At 35.6% G+C, this 15,656-nt stretch overlaps 1 protein-coding gene across 1 annotated transcript in view; it reads right to left on the reverse strand.

Moving 5' to 3' along the window:
- Nucleotides 1–2,400: 2,400 nt before the first annotated feature.
- Nucleotides 2,401–15,656, reverse strand: part of LOC129798064 (serine/threonine-protein kinase 32A) — a 96,038-nt gene continuing 82,782 nt past the window's right edge. Inside the window, exons 5-9 of the mRNA XM_055841030.1 lie at nucleotides 11,818–11,906; nucleotides 11,269–11,306; nucleotides 7,282–7,407; nucleotides 3,866–4,047; nucleotides 2,401–3,614 (exon numbers count right to left, since the gene is read on the reverse strand). Coding sequence (XP_055697005.1) covers nucleotides 3,129–3,614; nucleotides 3,866–4,047; nucleotides 7,282–7,407; nucleotides 11,269–11,306; nucleotides 11,818–11,906 — 921 coding nt within the window. The 3' untranslated portion in view covers nucleotides 2,401–3,128. The remainder of the gene's footprint in view (nucleotides 3,615–3,865; nucleotides 4,048–7,281; nucleotides 7,408–11,268; nucleotides 11,307–11,817; nucleotides 11,907–15,656) is intronic.

Consider the following 15,656-nt stretch of genomic DNA (forward strand, 5'->3'; position numbering starts at 1 on the left):
TTTTGTCCAGTTTCTTATTTTGGACACTTTGAGGATAAAATTGGACACTATAAAAAATTGATTAAAATTATGGATTTTTATTCAAATATTTGATGAATAATAAATTCTATCTAAATATTTGTTCTTTTTGGAAGATTTTAACACTAAAAACGTTAAATTTTGAATATGATTTGAGTTGAAATTGCTTTGTTAAAAATTCAATGTGAGCAATTGCTTACGAGAAATATGACTGAACTTTGTGTTTATTTAGCTGTGGTGAAGTACTAACAATGTTTTTTCGCTCTTTTTAAGGGATATTATTGAATATTCATTGAATATTGTGTTGATTCACGTTAATGGTGATTTGTACATTTGACCTGAAGTGAGATTTGCCTTGTGAATTAGATTTTTCGTGTGAAAAATGGGAAATTTTTTAAGACATTCACCAGTGAGGTGATATTCCTTATTTTGGACAGGTGTTTTTCTCTCGAAATTTCGTGAAGTTTTAGCTTTTGTGATGACTAGGTTGGACAAATGCCTGGAGAAACAAAGGAGCATCATCTCTACGAAAGAGATGTAGCGAGAAATGCCTTGAAAGGCTCCCGGAAAGGCCAGGGAATGAGCGAATCCGCACGTACTTGGATTACCGAAGTCAACTCACTTTAATGAATGATATGGAAAGTTTCCGGGTTTCTTATGACATTCTACCTTTCCCTTACATGAACAGGAAGAGGACTTGGTAAGATTGGTTCATGAAATAAAGATCAATGGGCATTCTATTCAGTCGGATTAGCTGTCCAAATTTACAGCCAAGTTGTCCAAATTAATAACCAAGTTGTCCAAAATTCGAGTCAAATTCACCTCTACATATCAATTAATTTTTAAACGTATTAAGACTAATTTTAGTAAAAACAAAGACAATAAACCCTTGCCAAGTTTTTAAACAACCCTTCTGAAAAGAGAGTAACAAAAAAAGTCAATTAGTATTGAAAATATCGCACTTCAAAATTGGAACATCGATGCTTATAAGCAGACTGGACAAAATTATGAGCCTTTACCCTATTTCTAATTTCACACGTTTAAAATAACAACAACTATTCACAAAAGAACAGAAATTCTTTACATTTTGTGCCGTTGTTATTTACATCGAGCGATTTGATTGTCTTTTATACAAATTTTTCAATCTTACAGCTTTTATTTTATAAAATTTAATTTATTTATCAATGTCTTTTAAGATCTGATTTATAATTTTAATTTTTAGAATTCATTTTTATCGAAAAAATTGATTTCATATGTCTCGTCAAGAGTGGGGTAGGGTAAGTGTACCAAATTCCGGCCTGATTGCAATCCCGGCCACAATTTTTTGTTTCTCAAATCTCCATGAATTGTTAGTTTTTGCGTACTCTAGAGATTATAATATACAAGAAAAAAAAAACAAAAAATATCTCTTCGACGAGCAAGATGATCTGAAAAAGGCATTGCAAAAATTCCGGAAGGGCAAGGAACTATGAGATTGAAAGTGGCCGGAATAGGCCACTAATGCTATGTCTACATTTTTTATTCGTTTTAAAATGTGTTAAGAATGATTTTGGAGAAAATAAAGACGATAAACTGTCTACAATGTTCCAAGCAACACTCTTTATAAAAAAAAGTAACAGAAAAATCATTTTCTTTTAAATATTACATTTCAAACTTGAGACTTTGGCGTTTGCATGTAACTATGCCGAAATTAGGCACACTTACCCTATGTCTAGGGTAAAATGGGGTAATTTGGATTGGTATCATTTTCAATTCGGAATTTTCGGGGTAATCACCTCCCAGACATACCTCAAAATAAAAAAAGGAATAAAAAGAAAATTGAATTTTAAGATTAATGGCGCTGGCACACCTTTTCAATTTAGTGAAATTCAATAGATTGAAATTTTACCTCTCTTACTCTTTCAAATTGAAATTAGATATAGCTGTCTCTTTCTATCAAATGGAAATTAAAATTTCATTTTCAATTTCAATTTGAATTTTAAATTTCATTTGGCAGAAAGAGACAACTATATCTGATTTCAGTTTGAAAGAGTGAGTGGTAAAATTCCAATCGATTGAATTTCACTCAATTGGAAAGGTGTGCCAGCGCCATAACTTACGGTTTTAGGCAGTGGCATGACGTTTCCTATGTTTCCCATATGTTTGTAGCGTGCCGAAAAAACTTTTGAGTTTATTAGCTGTTTTCTGTCATTGTAGAGTGAATTAGCAAATAATACTGATACAAAATAAAAGCCAATTTAATAACGAAAAGGCAACCGAAAACCCCAAATTGGCAACCTACGTAGTTTTGGAGATATCTCGTGAAATATGTACGAAAACAGGAAAAAATTTACACTAAAACTAGTCGCATTTTTCAGAGCTAATGTCACCCCCCTGGTTTTTGGTGTGCAAAAAGGCAAGAAAAAACTAAACATAAAAACTGTTCCTTTTCTTCTTACTCGTCTTTTTGTTCGATTTTATCTTTTAATCCTTTTTTAAATTCTTTTTCTATTTCTCCATCAGAAAGAGTCAAAAATCTCACATGTTCCGAATTGAAAATGATTCCAAATTACCCCATATTACCCTACTTTGTAAGTTTTGCTTTGATTAAATGTATAGGATTTTATGGATTTTGCTGCCTCAAATCACTTACCTAATCTTTTTTTTTCAATAGTAATGAGAAAAATATTGTAAATAGTGTGCATTTCAAATGGCCCGCCTTTCCCCTATTTTTTCATTTTTATTTCACTTCCCCACAATCTTCGAAATATACATTAAATCAAAGCAATTTGTGGGTCATTTTCCTTGTCAAACTTACTGAAAAGCTCCACCTTATCACTTCAATTGAAACCTTCATCCCTTTTCCTGACTCTTAATCCTCAAACCCATCAGTCTTCACTTCACTTTCCATGCCTGATTAACATGCTTTGGAAGTTTTACGAAAATTTCCACAAACGGGGGAAAATTGACATGATGATGGCGAAAGAAGTCTCTTAACTTTTGATATCTGGTGCCACTGTTGTCGTGGGCGTTGTCGGGGAGTTGTGCACCTGGCTGAAACTTTCTCAATTTGCACTCTGTATATGTCTATGAGTGTCACAGCAGAGTGGCAGATGAGTGAGGGTCCAGCCTCATACACTCGACTTTGGTGAGGGTGTCCGATCGATAAAGTCGAGGGGTTCAGCTGAGGTGCCTGATGTGCTAGGTTCATTTGCCACCTCCTCAATGGGCTTCAGGTGGGCCACCTCCGAATTGGCCATTGCCTGTTCCAGTTCCTGTTGCCATTCATTCTCCTTCATTTCCATGGCTTTCCTCTTCATCTCCTTATAGCGATTATACACAATAAACTCCTTGATAAAGGTACTCTCAATCTCATTCTCCTTCTGTATTGAGCGCTGCTTTGCCAGACGCTTCTTCTTCTTATGCAGTGGCTTTGTCTCTACGATCATCTCCTCCAGCTCTAGGCTGGGATCACAGTTCAAATGGTCTTTGGGTGGTTTAAAGGGTGGGATAGTTTTCTTCTGCTGAATTGCCTCAAAGTCTGTATGCCGGAAGATTTGGGTACGCTTTAGTTCCCTCAAGGAACTTATTCGACCACCTGGGTCTGGCTCCAGCAGCTGTGACCCCAGAAAAAAAAGGTGAAAGAAACCCTAAATTGTTTATTCATTTAAGACATCCTCCACTTTCCCACATCCTCTCTTTCCACCCATCTCTCTGCCAAAGGCCATAAATTTTGCCCCAACATAGCTTTCGCGCTTTTTTGCATCTTGTTCAACAATAAAGCATTCAAGCAATTTGCGTGGGTTTTAGCCCAAGAAAGACGGGTTTTTTGGAGACGAGGGAAAGGGATCATCGAATTTTTTTTTACCCTATTCACTAAATCTGTGAAGTTTTCACTCCAGTACCGTGGATACTGTAGAGGTGTAATTAATAAATTTTTCACGTCATCCAAAGGTGTATTGGAGTGTACAACAAATGGCCGAGCACCTGCTCGCATCTCAAAAGCCACAATTCCCAGAGACCACCAGTCCACGGGGTAGCTGTATCCGGCTGGAAGTACAAAAGAAAAGCCACATCGCAAATAAGTAGCAATTAAAGAACTTTATAGCTTTGCAGAATAATGAGAATAATGCCTGCAGGGAAGAGAAACCCAAGTAACAATTAGGCTCTGGGAATAGAGAAGCGAAATTTTTGAAGAAATTTATAAAGCTTTATTATTCAGTAGGCACTTCAAAAATTTTTACAACGTTTCAGGGATTGGTTATCTTCTTCTTCAAGTCTACAATATGTTTTAGAACAATTTTTTATTTAAAATATTTTTCCACATTATTTCTTGAACTAAAATGTGTCTAAGACTTTTCAATATTAAATATTTAAATTTTGGCCAAAAACAAATTGTAGACCTGAGGAAGGAGGTAGATCATCTCCGAAACGTTGAAAGAGGAGGCAATAGGGGAGATTTTAAGTGAGATTCTTTTTTAAATCTAAGCTTCTGTGGACCGAGGTGAAATCCGACCTCGCCAGATCAGGTCAAAATTTTTCATGTATACGTCCCGTACTGTTTCGTTACGTTCTGTCCCGTTTCGTCCTGTCAGATCCCGTTCCGTTCCGTTCCATTTCGGCCCGTTCCGTTCCGTCCCATTCCGTACCGCCCCGTTCTGTCCCGCCTTATTCTGTCCCGTCTTGTTCTGTCCCGTCCCGTCCCGTTCTGTACCGTACCGTTCCGTTCCGTCCCGTCCCGTTCCGTTCTGTCCCGTCCTCTTCTGTCCCGTCCTCTTCTGTCCCGTCCTGTTCTGTCCCGTCCTGTTCTGAACCGTCCCTTCTGTCCCGTCCCGTTCCGCCCCGTCCCGTTCCACCCCGTCCCGTTCCGCCCCGTCCTGTTCCGCTCCATCCCGTTCCATCCCTTCTCGTTCCGTCCCGTTTCGTTCCGTCCCTTCATGTCCCTCCCGTATAATAATAATAGTAATGCTTTCCCAATTTTTCATTGAGGAACTAGGCCTTCCCACAAGCGTGATTTCTAGACATGCATTATTATTCTTATTATATACAGATTTGGGTTGGCAGTCTTATTCCCCATGGAATCAAGTGCAATGAAGCTCACCCTATGCAATTCGAACACTTATAATGCTAATAGAATTCCTGATCTAAAGGGGATTCAAACCCGGGACGCTTGCATCATAAAGCCAGCGCCCTCACACTTGATTCATTGAATGATTTTTTAAACTTCCTACGAGAATATTCAATTTATTTAAGGTCTATCAAGAGCCTCAGTGGATTAGTTAGTAGAGTAGTGGCTCTATGACTGTGAGGTCTCGGGTTCGAAACTCGGCAGCTGCAGATTTTTCAGTAGCCGTATCGAATTAGTCCAGTGAATAGATGGAAAATTAATGCCTAATGCATTGACAATGAACCGCCTAAACAAGAGAGGCTGGTACAGAAAACGAGTTCGGCATAAAGAGATCTGTCAATACAAATACACATTCACTGCAACTGATCCAACCAAGGCTGGCCTGCCGCAATATAGATACGGCACTGTGTGTGTACCTCAGGCATACAGAAGCCGAGATATGGAGCTGGAGGACCGCCTTAGGGGTTAAGATAGAATGGAGTAATGGGGAGTGCTTAATGGGCCCAAATAAGTGGCCTGGATGCACCGGAACCGATAAGGGTTTAAGCCGACCCATAGACAAATCTTAATCTTAATCTTAAAGGTCTGTCAAGGAAATTTTCACAAGCCGATAAAGGATTTTATAACAAATGAAATGATGAACTTTAATACATCTATTGCAACGATAAGTTGTCACAAAAAAAAATCCTAAAAAATGGTTCCACAAGACACTTTATGGCTTCACTATAAAATTTATTTAGCTAATTTCTCTACGTATTTGTGTTACGTGGTTAAAAATCAACCCATGCTTATTCAATTTTTAAAATCTCAAAATTTAGGTACTGCCTCCAAGGGATCACATTTTGCAATAATTTTAAGAAAATTACGTACATTGAATACGGCTGATCTTGTACCCCTGCTTTTCATTAACAATTCAATTCTAGTACTTAGGAATGATCTTTAGACCATTTTTAAGTGCCCTAATGGTCACTGGAAAAACCGTAAGTCCTGTAGAGTTAAAGCAAAGTTTGCGAAAAGCAGGGGAGCAAAGTTATCCCTGAATACAGTCAGTCGTATTATTTACGGCAGAGGCGTGCGAGAACCGTTGAAACCGAATAAACGTCAAAAGAAACATGTACATCAATCGTCAAACCGCTAACACAACAAACTTATTTTGACGTTTATTTGGTTTAAACGGTTTTTGCACACCTCTGATTTATGGTATAACAATTGTCAATGGTTGAAGGTTAGGGGGTATGTCCTCTTTTCTTTCAAGGGTACTGACACCTCTTCGTACCAGCGAACTCAAAATGTTGATAAAATATTCTGATTTTGCAATTTTGAAATACAGTAGAGCCCCGCTATTAGCCATCGCTCTATAGTCCACAATTTATCGACCGTTGATTTCAAAACACTGATTCTAAGTTAGGTTATGTTTTTTAGTACGCGACATGCAATGTTGTCATAATTATTTTAATATTTTTTGCAAACTTTATTGAGTAGTTAGTTGTGATAATTGTGATCCATAATGAAGAGAGCGAGGACAAGTACCACAATCGCAAAGAAAGTGGAAGCCGTCGAGCAATTTCAATACTAAAAGTCGTTGATAATTTTAAAAAATGACATGGACTATAGTCAAATCTGGAACCAAATATGGCCTATAGCGGGGCTCTACTGTATTCAACTAGTGCCAGTCGAGACTGAAGAGATAATGGCATTAAGGGGTGCCAGTACTTTAAAAGCCAGTGAAGTATTTGAAAAACCTTTTAAAAGTCTTCAACCGAGACGTGGTTTCATAAAAAAGTTACACAGCTTTAAGGCTTCTTGGGAGAGAGGGATAAATGTTTTTTGTTAGAGGATTTTTCTGTTGTTTTTAATTTGTGGAATTACCCACCTAGAAGCTTTTCTTTAAAGCCCTATTCACTTCACCTGGGTTCACAGCAATTCTGCCGCTTTCCCATAAATTTTCTGACTTTCTCGAAAGAGGTATGTTTGGAAAGAAGACAGGTGAGCACGTGCATTTTTTATAAACACCATTCTATACATATTTTCTAGCAAATAACTTTATCTTTATAGTGAATTTGAGGAAAACTTTAAAATTTATCTACACTTTAAATTCGTTTTCTCTCTATGATTTTCCTATGGTTCAATCACTGAAATAAATGATGATTTCTTACCAATTTCTTCGAGAGCACACATAAAAACCTCGGGCGCCATGTAGGGCTTTGTTCCTGACATACTGCAGGCCAATCCATCAGGAAGCAATCGTGTTGCTATATTAAAATCTGTTATATGTGCGTGACCTGAATCGTTGTGGGTGGTTGTTTTTTGATGGGTGATGAAGAGGAAAAAAATATAATCCATAAAATACCACATTTTACAAGTTAAAGTCATTTAATAGCAATCATATATATAAAATTTATACACACTTCACTCACTCTCTCTCTTTCTGACTCTCTGTCTATTTCTCAGAAAAATTCATTTTCCATTATGCTTTTCTTTTTTTCCTGGTGTATTTTGACGCAAAAAAAAATATCGCGTCTAGTGTAGAAAATGAAAAGCGGATCAATAAAAGTCGATCAAGAGAAAAATATTCCTTCAGACATTTTTTCGATATTCACATTTGTATTTGACATGTTTCACATCTCATCCTTCGTTCTGGGAAAGTCCTATGGTCTCCCACTCCTCATGCCAGAGGGAGTTTGGGGTGAGAAAACTGCTGAGGCCTTCGTGAAGGGAAACCAAAACACTAACGACAGCCTATATATAAATGGTGGAACAGAAGTCAAAGAAGTACGATGTGTAACGACAAAAGTTCCACAGAACCAAAGTTGAACTCCAATTAGCCGTTAAATTGGGATAGATTGGAGACTGAGAAAAATTTTCAAAAAATACCACTTTATTAAATACGTTGTATACACGGCTCTTCGTTATCCGGCATTTCGTTATCCGGGTGACAGCTGCCAAACACTGGCGGTTGATGTATTCAAAATTATTTTTACTAAACATGAAATTTCTCCAGTGTGAATTAAAGTATTACTATCATTGTGTCGAAGTTTTTAATACATAATTGTGATAAAAAAATGAAACATAAGCACACCAAGAAGAAATTTCTCTTATTCTTTGTCAGACAGAAAATAAATTCACACAACACAAAATATAAAAACCCTTGATCATTCAAAAAACCTAAATGTCATCTTGTCCCCACGTCAGCCGGATAACGAAGAGCCGTGTGTATATCGAATTATGGGCTTAAATGAAATTAAACATTAAACATAAAAAACTATAGCCCCGTAGCGAAGCAATTATTTAAATAAGTATTTTTGTTTATGAAATAAATAGACGAAATATTGATATATAATATCTTGGCAAAAATATGATTATAAAAAAAAACAATCATTAAATATCTGTGTTAAAATTCACAATTAATATCATTTATAGTAGGTGAAATGAGAACCTAGTAAAATGTTATTGCTTACAGCTCAAAAAGCAGGGGCCTCTCGACATTTCATTTTTCCATACGTTTTTGCATACAAGCACTGAAGACTATGGGGAATCAGTGGCGCAATAGGCAAGACCTTTGGCTAAAAAGTTTTTCGGAACTCGAAGTAGAAGCTGAGTTTTGAAGCAATTTATGAGTTGGCTTCAAACAGGTCAATATAAAAAAAACCTTTTGCCAGGGGGTAGTGTAGAATATATTTACATATACTCGTCTTTAGAATTGATTATCCCGATCATCCTATGAACAGTAAAATCTATTATTAGCTGGATGGTAAGTTTTACTATTCTCCTTTAAATTTTGCCTCAGGCCTCCTCCATATTCTAAAATCCAGATAATATATTTTACTATCGGGATAGTATAACTCTAATAGCCGGATATTAAAATTTACAATCTTGGAAAAGTTTTTTTCTATTTGCATTAATAGAGGGGCATAAGGCCATTCCTGGACGATATTCAAAAGGATTTAAAACTATTATAGTGCGTGAAAATATTTTTCCGATATTGGCGGCCGTGCCGAGATTTAAACATGGCACTTTTGTCGAGCCTCTACCGATTGCACTGTAACTGTATGATTAATTTCTCTTACACTTTCTTCTGCTCACCGTTTATAGAATTTTCGTATTATTTCTTCAATTTTCTTATATTATTTTCACCTAGTGCCACCAAGTATGAGATAAGGTAATACGGTAATAGAAAATTTGCGTAATAATTGCAATGAAAATGCGTAAATTAACGAAATACGCTGAAGCTACGGCGAGCATTTTATTGTCAATGTGATTCTGCCCTTAAACGTTGTCTTTGGAAAGGGTGTTGTACCATCTTTGAGAATAAATTACGAAAGAGGAAAACTGAGAATATTTTAATGATTCAGTGAAATAGTCTCTAAACTAAATAAAATGAAATAGAGTTCCCTTAATTCATATGATTGTTTATTATAAAGAATATTGAGCAAACTTAGAGCATTTAATTAAGACCTTCCTTATTCATTGAAATATTCATCAGTCTGATTCAACCATGTTACTCACAAATTGGATCCCGGTCAAACTCTCGAAAGCCAAAATCCCGAACGCCAAAATCCCGAATGGGCCAAAATCCCGAAAGCCAAAATCTTGAATTCTTAAAAGTGTCATAGCTACTCCGATGATTGCATCCACACTTTCTGGAGTCAACGGGAAATCTTCTGTGTCTTGGGAAATTATTCTAAACATTTTCCTCCATATAATTTCATCTCTTTCACGATTTTGAACATTCGGGATTTTGGCTGCCACCGCACAAATTATAGGCAAAGAAAATTTCATTTGTTCGCTAATTCTGCCCCGGTCTTCCTTGCATGGTATTCTAAAACCATTTAAACAACCATTAAAACATCTAAAACCAATTAAATAAACTTAAAAGTAATTTTCCATAAAATAGACGAAACGCCTAATATTTTAATTTTCTATTGAAAACTTAAACATTTTATGACTCCTGTGCACTGTAGATAATTTAAAAAAGAGAATTTTTTAAAAAGAAAAGTATATTTTCCACTATTTTCTGTTGATGTTATGAAGACGGTCAGTAATAACGAAGATTTATTTGTAATACGAGGTTTAAAAACAACGTTTTAATTTACTAATTCGTTCATAGGGAGAAAAAATTTTAAGTTTAAAAGATGAGAATAGTTTTCTCTGATTTTGTTATAGGGTCAGTGTGCCAAATTTCGGCATAGTTGCATGCAAGCGCCAAAGTCTCAAGTTTGAAATGTAATATTTTTAAAACAAATTGATTTTTTTTATTCCTTCTACTTTAGGAGTGTTGTTTAGAACCTTGTAGACAGTTTATCGTCTTTTTTTTACTTTAAAAATCATTCTTAATACATTTTAAAATGAATAAAAATGTAGACATAGCATTGGTGTCCTATTTCGGCCACCTTCATTCTCATAGTTCCTTGCCCTTCGGGAATTCCTCCAATGTCTTTTTCACGTCATCTCGTTTGTCGAAGACACATTTTTTTATTATTAATTTGCGTTGTATAATCTCTAAAGTAAGTGATAACTAAAAATTCATGGATATTTGAGGAACAAAAAAGTTGGCCGGAATTACAAGCTGGCCGAATTTTGGCACACTTTCCCTACATCAAATAGATAAAAATTCTTAAATATACAATTATATTAAATTTATAATCGCTCTTTAATCTTAGATCTAGATTTTCTGTAAATCTGTTAAAGAAAGAAAGACATCCACACCATCATTTGGTGGCTAAAAATGTTTAGCATACATCACGGTGTTGGAGGTGTTGGGTGTTTAACATTTTCCCGTCCTCCATGGTATCCCCAGACAAAGAAGCCGAATCACCGAGCGCGCAAAATACTCTCTCCCCGCGAAGGTGTGGGAAAGTTTTCACATGGAAAATTAAGAAGTTCACTAAATGTTTTGCAAAAGCTAAAACTTGGAAGTGTGACTAACGACTTGAACGATATTCTTCTACTTTTCCCAACAAGTATGGGGACCACCCATCTCATTTCCTTCAGCCGCGTACTTTTCCACTTTAGGATTTTCCTTTAACCTTTTTTTTTATATTGTTCGCGTTAAATTTTGTATAATCCTCACGATTTTGAGAGAGAATGAGGAAATGTGATGAGATAAAAAAATAAACAACTCTATTTTCATGTTAGCATATTACCTTCTTCATCCAGAAGAATATTGTCCGGCTTAATATCTCTGTAAATATTTCAATAATGCATTATATGAGAGTCATGTGGGGGGTATATTGTGTCATTGAAGGGATGTTTGCGCCTCGTGGTATTTTTTTTCTCTCAAATAAAGTGGCATTCAAGAGGATGGGACTGTGCGGTATAAAAAGAGGTACATGATTTTTTTTTTAACATCCACCCACCACCCAGCTTTCGCTGCTACAATGTAGACTGAAAAGCTCATGCTGGTGTGTGGTTTCATTGAACAAAAAAGTAGTAGATAAAAAAAATTTAGGGGTGGTTAAAGGGGTTGAAAAATACAATGAGAAATGGTAGTAGAAGTGCGGTGGATGGTAGAGAAAAAAATCCTATTTCCTCCTTTTTAATACACAACCACATATACATAAAATGTCTGAAAGATGTAATCTAAACATATTCCAGCACTTTATGTACACATTGAGAACGTTGGAGCTTTTTTTTTGAGAGCTTGTAGAAGAGGTGAATTGCTGAAAGACACGCGAATGCTGGAAGATACTCACCTGTGAAGAACGCGCTGAGATTGCAGATAGTCGAGTGCTGAGCCCAATTCACAAACAAGTAAGGCAATACTCCTCTCTGAGAATTCCACCTGTTCCAGAAAAAGATATAAATTTTAATTATACCAACTTGGAAGGCCTGATATTGCCCCAAGGGGGTTGAATGATCATTAGTGTAAAATGGTAAAGCACCCCAACTTTGCGGAATGCTCGAAACACGCCATTTATATACTTGAAAAAAAAAGATTTACAAAATAATAACTGGATTTTATTAAAAGGAAAATAATATGCTATTTTTTCTTATATGTTACATAACTTTTTTTACATTTCATTTTGAAAAACACCCTCTTGATAAATTATTAACAAAAAAAATGACAAATTTGGTGGGTCTGTCTACCTGTCTAGTCTACACTGAGAGAAATCCGAAAAAGTTAAAATAACTTTCCAGAAATGTTTATTTTACCCTGCAGTATTGATTCGAAATCGGTGTAAATATTACCCTTTTTAAGTGTATTAGGGGTTAAAGTTACCCTTTTCATGTTAATTTTACCCTTAAATAGGTGTAAAATTAACATTAAAAAATGTTGATAAATTTTTACACCTAAAAAGTATTAAATCTGAGGAAAAAAGTTAATAAGCATCCCCGTTTTTTTCTCAGTATACCTTCTGTCTACTTTTAATAAAATTGTTTAGCTGTAGAACATGTAAGAATACCTATATTCTCACGAGTTCGAACGTTCGAACATTCTGTAAAACTTTCCTTCATTTGAGAGAAATCCGAAAAAATTTCTCGGCTGATCTTGGATTGATTGAGCAGATGCTCACATCCGTCTATGTGTAAACTACGGGAAGGTTGGCTCATTCACCTTGGGGTACCCCTTGATATTCTCTGCTTGCTGACACTCTCTCGCCTATCGTCCTGGACATTTCTTGGTGTGCCTTATGTACGGGGTCTGTTACCTTGGACAGTTTTGTTATGTCCCAGTGCGATGAGCATGGTCATGTTCCTGAGCTGAGGTGGTTTCTTCCCCGGCTTCACTGGGTTCTTTCCCCTAATTGTGAAGTTTGGGCATGTGATTCCCTTTTCGGGGGTGACTTGGCTCCGGGGTACTACTGATGGGGTGTCTGGGGGGTGGATTTGGGTGGGTGTCATGTTTGCTGAGGGGTCTTTGGAGGTTTTTCGCCTTTGGGCTTGGTCTCACTTTCCCGTATCTTAATCTAAGCTTAGTCCTCTGTACGTTACTTATTATTAGCTATTGTGCTTTTCGAGCACTTTACGTGGGTGGGTGCTGTTTCGCGAATGTATTTTGTGAGCTTCTGATTTAATCCACACCTCATTTGTTTCCTTTGATATTCTGTTTATCGTATAACTTATTTATTTATTTATTACTTACTATATTTATATTTAAAATACCTTTTTGTTATTTCTTTAAGCTCTATTTATTATATTAAATGCCATACGGCTGTACCAGCCTGGCCATTGTCTCTTGCTTGACATTTCCCATTTCAAAAGATACCATTTATGTATGAAATTATTGTAAAAACGACTTATACAACCTGTGAAGGAGTTTTCCATCGTTTTCACTCTGGAGGTTGGTCACCAACGCTAAGACGTCGATGGACGCATGGGAGGTGGGAAATGTGAAATGCAAGATGAAAATAAATACAATACAATACAATACAATACAAAATTAAAATAACATTCCGGAAATGTTTATTTTACCCTGCAGTATTGATCCGAAATCGGTGTAAATATTACCCTTTTTAGGTGTATTAGGGGTTAAAGTTACACTTTTCCATGTTAATGTTACCCTTAAATAGATGTAAAATTAACATTAAAAAATGTTGATATATTTTTACACCTAAAAAGTATTAAAGCTGAGGAAAAAAAGTTAATAGCATTCCCGTTTTTTCTCAGTGTACCTTCTGTCTACTTTTAATAAAATTGTTTAGCTGTAGAAATGTAAGAATACCTATATTCTCACGAGTTCGAATGTTCGAACATTCTGTATAACTTTCTTTATCATAATTTGTATCTCATATTTTAATTTTTACTCATTCACAAACGATTTAAACGGATTTTTAAGTTTAACGAATATAACCCAAAATGGTTAGAACTAACTTAGCTTGTCAGGAATTCCAAGACCTTTCCAAAATATCTAAACTTACCCCAATTGGTTAATAAATACACTTCCTAGAGTTTTTTGAAATTTTTATTTTGGATAAAACCGTTTCGGAATGATTAAATGCCGTTTTCGCATTTGAAAAATAGTCGCAATACACGTTTTGAGATATTCCAAAAATGTTTCTTGGGAGGGGAAAAGTAAGTATGAGAGAAAAATGAAAATTTTGTAAATAATCCTTAACTTTAGTTATGTGAGAAACCTCGACGTTTCCCAAATTGATATCTGTAACAGCCTGGTCTTAACCTTTGGTAATAGTCGTAATAGTCAAACAGACGGATGGATGGGCAAAAAGCGTGACATCATATTTTTTGAAATTATAAATTTTCAAAATTCTACTTGAATATGACCCCTTAAAGGATTAGGATTAAAAAATCGAAAGTTCTCTAATTGTGGAATTCGAGCAATAATGGGTAATGACATTGACTTGAACTTTCAACTTGGAACTTCCATGACAACGACTAACAAAATTGTAATTATCCTCACAACGCCAACAATTTGATATGCCATCGCGAAAAGAATCTCATTCTCCCTATAAAAAGTTTTTGGTTGACATCCCACCCCTTTCACGCCCAGAAAAAACCACTCTACATAGGATTAATCAATGAGGCGGTAAATTGAGAGGAAGCAGTCATTTTTCCCCAGTGAAAAAAATCTCTCTACTTGTAATTGAGAAATTATGCAGAAAATTGAAAGGTTATTTTTAATGAGGCCCACCCTCGGTTTTATTCCGTTTTAAGCTCCCTGCTTTCCCAATAAAATTGCTAACACTTTTGCCCAAAAAAAGAAGTTATAATGCATCAGCACTAATTTCGAAAGTAATTTTATGAATTTTAGCTCATGACAAAGTTTGTGAATTTTCTCATCAATTTAGTGGTTATATTGAAAATTTTCAATAAGCTCAATTTCAAAAGAATTTCACAAATTAATATACACACGCTTGGTTAGGAATCTCTCAATATTGCAATTAATAACACAATTTTACCCTCAAGCATGTAATTTTTAAATTATGCGGGTTGCATTATATATTTATTGAATTTCTACTCTTTTGGTTTTTATATAATCAAAGCTCGTTTACCAGTCACTTTGTTAAGCTTTTTTTTTATGATTTTGCTGCAACCTAAGTAATTGTGTTTCATTATTCTGCATTCAAATTCAGAGGCTACATGGGTCATGAATACTAAAAAAAGAATGTTTTCACTAATTTTTCCAGAATAGTGAAAAATTTAATTAATTCAAGCTGTAACCCTTTAAGGATGAGTGGGACACAGGCGTCCTAAAATTGAAAAAAACATTTTTTTGGTTATGAAAAGCTATTTTGCCCTCTAAATACTCTAAGGTCAGAAAAAAGACATTTTTGGGACACCGGTGTCGCACTCGTCATAAAAGGGTTAAACATTAAAATTATCCATAAAATTACGTCAGTATAAGTTAATCTGAATCTATAGAGCTTCCGGTGTCCTAGCTTAAATGTCCAGAAAAGTTTTTTGATCTGGGCTGAACTTTCCCATACAATGATCATCCGATTATTGTTTTTGGTAAATTTGTTACGTCAGTCCCTTATACGGGCTTCAGACCTAAGACTTAGCCATATGGCTTAACTGCTCTACTTTTTTATCAATCACGATTTTTGGGAAAAATTTAACTTAGAAATGGACT

Source organism: Phlebotomus papatasi, chromosome 1 (genome assembly GCF_024763615.1).
Source record: "Phlebotomus papatasi isolate M1 chromosome 1, Ppap_2.1, whole genome shotgun sequence".
In the NCBI taxonomy this organism is placed as follows: domain Eukaryota; kingdom Metazoa; phylum Arthropoda; class Insecta; order Diptera; family Psychodidae; genus Phlebotomus; species Phlebotomus papatasi.